This window comes from Eupeodes corollae, chromosome 3 (assembly GCF_945859685.1).
Source record: "Eupeodes corollae chromosome 3, idEupCoro1.1, whole genome shotgun sequence".
NCBI classification, from domain to species: Eukaryota; Metazoa; Arthropoda; class Insecta; order Diptera; family Syrphidae; genus Eupeodes; species Eupeodes corollae.
Genome location: NC_079149.1, coordinates 21,292,884 through 21,298,361, shown reverse-complemented (window position 1 = coordinate 21,298,361; position 5,478 = coordinate 21,292,884). Strand labels below are relative to the sequence as shown.

General features: G+C 32.4%; 1 protein-coding gene across 1 annotated transcript; it reads right to left on the bottom strand.

Moving 5' to 3' along the window:
- Positions 1–1,109: 1,109 nt before the first annotated feature.
- LOC129949322 (ubiquinol-cytochrome-c reductase complex assembly factor 1) lies at positions 1,110–2,497 on the bottom strand. The gene is made up of 4 exons (XM_056060712.1): positions 2,337–2,497; positions 1,954–2,175; positions 1,641–1,892; positions 1,110–1,579 (listed from the first exon to the last, which is right to left on the bottom strand). The coding sequence occupies exons 1-4, from the start codon at positions 2,391–2,393 to the stop codon at positions 1,283–1,285; spliced, it is 828 nt and encodes a 275-aa protein (XP_055916687.1). The 5' UTR covers positions 2,394–2,497; the 3' UTR covers positions 1,110–1,282.
- Positions 2,498–5,478: the final 2,981 nt, after the last annotated feature.

The window sequence follows — 5,478 nt, the reverse complement described above, 5'->3', positions numbered from 1 at the left end:
GATCTGAAGACTTATAAACGCCTTTTAAAAACTTGGGTATAGGACGGTGTTCACATAATAGCCTTTTACACCAAACTTAAAACTGAGTTTTCTGTTAGAAGCTTTAGAAAACCCGAAAATGTACAAATTTTGATTTGACATTTCAGTTTTTGCCTGTCAAATATTGTATTGACGCAAAAATTTTAAGTTATTCGTTGGATTGAGTATCAGCATCATCTTCGTACTGGCGTGATGAAGTCACCAGAACCCGGAAACGTATCTATTGATATCTCTTAAATCTAAAATAAATATGAACTTGTACATTTTGTACTATATAATACTGCATTGTGTTTTTTTATTTATTTAAAACTTTTCCTGTGGGACAGCTGTCCTCCACAAAAAAAAAACTCAAGGTTTATTTAAATTCGAACCTCTGGAGTTTCTTTTGACAGCCACCATCAGCTGTTTTGTTAAAATTTAATTGAGTGCTGAATGTTTCGAAGGGTTTGTTTGTTTAGATCATCTTTTATTTGCTACTAGTTTTTGACATGTTCTATTTTATAAAACTTGTTGTTTACGAAAACTTGTGACGTACTAATAATTTATTTGGCTAAAACCGGTAATTTCGCGAAAACTGGATTTTGAGTTTTGGCGTGAAAAGCCTATAAAGCTCGATGAAGTAATGAAACGTCAAAATAATAGTCCTATATCGAATATTATCTTATGAGAATTAAAATTGTGTTAACAGCTGTCAATTTTGTTGATGTAATAACAGGTTTGTCAATGAAAGTGAAACATTTGCAAATTCAATTTGATTATTGACCATGGGAATATTAATATTTTCAAAATCCATGTTTTAACAGATCCGAAAAAATAAATTTTTAAAAACTCAATGCTTCAAATTTCATAAATCATAATAAGTTTTGTTTGTTTTTCAGAAGCAAATGTTTGAAGGATGCTGTTTAACTTTCAGAAAAGATATGAATGTAACCTTAAATAAAACCTTATTTATGGACTACACTTTAAAACGATTCTTCTAAGACCGATCAAAAATTAAAGTTTCATATTGAAAATAAGTACATGAAAATTAATTTGAATTATATTTTCGTCCAATAAACAAACTAAAAAACTGTAACTTTTGAAAACATTCATATTTGCATTGTTTATTACTTCCTATATATCTAGAGTTCGAGGAGAAATAAATTAAGAAGCTTTAACATTTTCAACAAAATCAATGATAAATGACCTTAAAACAAAAAACACATCTTTCTCTCTCTTTTTCTGCCTCTCTTGTTCAAAATGTTCACTTAGGTTTGATGTTTAAAGTGTCCTTCTCCAGATCTAACCAAGGAATTTTCGGCTTGACGAGAAACTCTTCCCTCGATAGTCTATCCAACATATGGATTTGCTGTCTCACATATCTAACTAGGGTCGCTAATTTGGTAAAGTCGTCACATTTCATTTCAAAGAAACGTCTCCAAATGGCTCCAGCTAAAACACGATCATCGCTCGTGATACCTTCGTCGTAGCCTATCAGAGCAGCTTGAAATTGTTCCGACATAGTTTCGATTTGTGCCCGAGTTCGAGATGGATTTTGAGCCTAGACAAAAGATAAATATAAAATTTGTTCAGAAAATAAAAACATAAAAGCTAAATCTTACCCCAAGCTTTTTAGCTCTGGTATTGACATCACTCCACATAGCTTCGACTATTGCATTCCGCAGAAAACGACCATCTTCTCCTGCTTCTGGGCCCTCAACCATGGCACGCACTAGGAGCATCCATACATGCAGCTCTGTGACCAGGAACCAGGAGTTGAAAGTGTTCGGTAGATTAAAGTACTCAAAGAATTTTAGGTAGTTGATTTTGTCAGCGACACTTTCGTATAAAATGTGACTGCAAACTCGAAGACGCTGCAGCAAAAAATTTATTATTAATCTTGAGACTTTATATGTAATGCAACAAAATACTTACAGATTTCGAGTTGTGGGCAAATCCGACTTTCTTGAGGACTTTCTTCAGGAGTCCCTCTTCATTGCTGGCCTTGGCATGGTACACATCGGTGGCATAAGTGGCAGCGGTAGAACTGAGTGGTATCAGTGGACTACATTTTTTGATGGGTTGTTGTACCGTAACTAGCCCAGACCCAGCATTAGTACGCGGTGAATATAAGTGCAATTGCGAGAATTGTGAAATCTGAAAGAGTAACATAGACGGTGGTCATTATTTAGTGTTGTTTATGTAAGCTTATGTATGCCCTGCACTTAAAATCAATGCGCATTTATTACGCACGACACGATGAAACTATTCATTGACTAGTTTTTAATTTCATTGAAACGCATTTATTTTGTACTTACAGCTGGCAAAGTGTGTTTTGTGTTGACCAACGTGCACAGTGCTCTTTGATACAACATTTTTGAATTAAACTAAAATTGATTATACTTTTCTTTTAGATAAATAAAACCTGCTTCATTTCGGTCGGACTTATGGGAGAGTGGAAAAATTTAAGGCGAATTTTGATTGGAAGACAAGCTGATTGGTGACAGATGTGACATTTGACAGCTGACACTACAGCGGTTTTTTTTAAGTGAGTGCTAAGCATGCGCCTACACTGAGGTGAAAATAGAAAAACATCATATAATTATTAAGGGCCTTACTACACACATCATTATTTTCAAACATTAAAAACTTTTTTAATAGTGAAAAGTTCAATCAAAAACTGGAAAAAACTTTGCTTTAAAGTACCTTAGTAGCCGTAGCGTAATGTTTAGTACGTGAAATTTTAGTGTAGGAGATTCGGCTAAATTCTTGGCACCTTAAACACTTTTTTTCGGCACAGGTACTGCCTCTTTCGAAAAATTCATAAATCCTACAATAGTAATTCTTTTCATACGAAATTTCTTCTTAAACTTTCCTCTTTTTTCTTTTTATTTGTTAATTTCCTTAAGAAGATGTGAATTCTGACAACAGTTTTTGGCTTGTTTTCACGTATACATAGAATTATAACCCGAGTTTATCGCAATTCAAGTGAACCACACCTAAACGTCAAGTTTTTCTACATTTGATTTGACATTTTTCAATTTCAATCTAACTCAATTGGAACCATGGAAATATACATAATACGAGTTGCAAAAGCGTTAAAGTTATTTAGGCTAATTATGAAAATCGGTAATGACATCAAAATTTTTGGTCAATTTAATCGTGCAAATGTGCGTACAATCGGAAAAATCGTATACAAATTTCAGCAAACCGGGTCTTTAGAAGATGTGAAAACACCAGTGCATGTGTGGTTGAACGTCTTAACTCGTTGTCGTGCGAAACAATTGCACCTCTCAAGCTCGTAGTTGATGAACATTATGTCCGGTATTACAAAGTGCATGTATTTAATGCGCATTAATCGGCTATTTTGTTTTGAATAGTCATTCGGTGATGCGCTCATTATTACACGAGGACTTTTCGGATTTTCAAATCTGTGGATTATTTTGACAGATATCTTTCATCTCTACTTTCAATGCTCGCTCGATGTAAACAACCCACGGTTGCAACATTGGTTGTCTGTTACCAAATTTGGTCATTATTTTTCATTTTATCAAATGGTCTTTTTTATTAAAATTTCTTATATTTTTCGAAAAAGAAAAAAGATTTTTGACAGTTTGATTAACGAAAACGTTCTTTTACCCTACTCACTTCGCTAAACAGGTCAAGCTCATTTAAGCAACTTTGTGTAAATAATAACTATATTAAAAATATAAACTCTTGATTGAATTGGACTTAGGGAAGAAAGAGAATTATTTACATATTACGTAATATGTAAAAAAAATCTAAATCGAACCGTTCTACTTTTAATAAAATTATTGTAAAAACTTATATACTGTGATCTCATTTGGGTCAATCTAATTTAATTAAGTTTGTTGGGGATTTTGTGGGTTTATTTAAAAATAAATGTCATCTGCATAATATGGAAAATATATTAAACAAAATGTGATGAATTCATTAATCTGTGTTTACAATTTTTTCGGACTTGAATTATATTGGTAATTTTAACCTATAAGTGGTCATGTTTATTTTCAAATTATACCTATATACCTATAGTCCATTTGATTTCACTTCCATGTCCCATATTGAGGTATTAGCTCTACTAAACACGAACACGGAGTGAAGCAAATCCAAAAAAATACGAAGAAAAGCAAAGAAAAGGGTCAGAGCGGTGTCAAGAAATAGCAAAAGGCTGGCGGCATCATCGAGTCATATTTTTAACAAAGTAAATCTGCCTAGTTACTGTGAACGGTGTTCACTATTGTGAGATGATAAAAAACTCTTTATGGAATGAATGGGAAGATAATAAAGATAACGAAACAATGGCTCTGCGACAAATTCAATGGCCTTGTCATCTCACATGTTGTCAATGTCAAGATCATGTGATGTGACATCGTTGGACTTTTTTCTTTGGGCTTTCTTGAAAGCAAAGATGTACGTCTATAAACGCTAAAGGATGAAATAATTTAGCACATTAACACCATAGAATCGCAATGCCTCAGCGTCATCGAAAATTTCTACCATCGGATATAGGTATGTCTCCGAGGTTTGGCTGCCATTTGGCCAATATTTAATTTAATTAAACGATACCAATATTATCATAATAAAAACAAATGACAATAATTTCCTAAATAATTTGTGCTTTATTCAAAACCAAAATCGGCCCATAAATTTTAGATTAATTATAAATCATATAAGATTTACTTTCGACTTATGTTGGTCCTACAAAAATAACTAACAATATGGGTTACATGAGCTTATGTAAACGTTAAACTACTCGCCGACTTTTCTATCAATTTACTTAGATAAAATTGCAGCAGTAATAATTGGTTCACATCGTTTCACATTTTTGTGACTGACATCTATCATTAGAATTTTAAAAAGAGGCCAAACATTTTTAAGTGTAGTTTTACAATCTTTTTTGATAAAAGAAAAGAAAGTGATTTAATACCGAAAATTGGAAAAGAAATCACATTAATTCTCAACCGAGGTAAATTACTCTTGAAATCACTAAAAACAATTGAATTTTCACATCTGTCAAATTGGCTCAGTAATGACATTTTTGTATGTAAAACTTATAATACTATCATCGTCGGTATTAATTTATAGCAACAACAAGCTTCTTTTCTATTAAGTTCGAAAAATAAACAAAACACAAAAATCAAACTCAAAAGTGTCTGACTACTTCCACTGAAACTACATTATCGCAAAGTTTGCTAAAAGCAGTATCGAGTATGAAAATGCTGATCGTGTTCATATTTTTAATTGAAAAACAGTGTAAGTCCACCATAAGTTGATTATAGACCCATTTACACTAGTAATTATGTTTTGCAAGCAAGTATTGTAAGCAAAACTTATTCGTGTAATTCCATCCTGATGTTTGATTAGTTCTGTCAAATTGACTTTTTATTAGAACTTGAGAGGACTTTAAATAAATATCAAAATTTATCACAATAGGTAAAA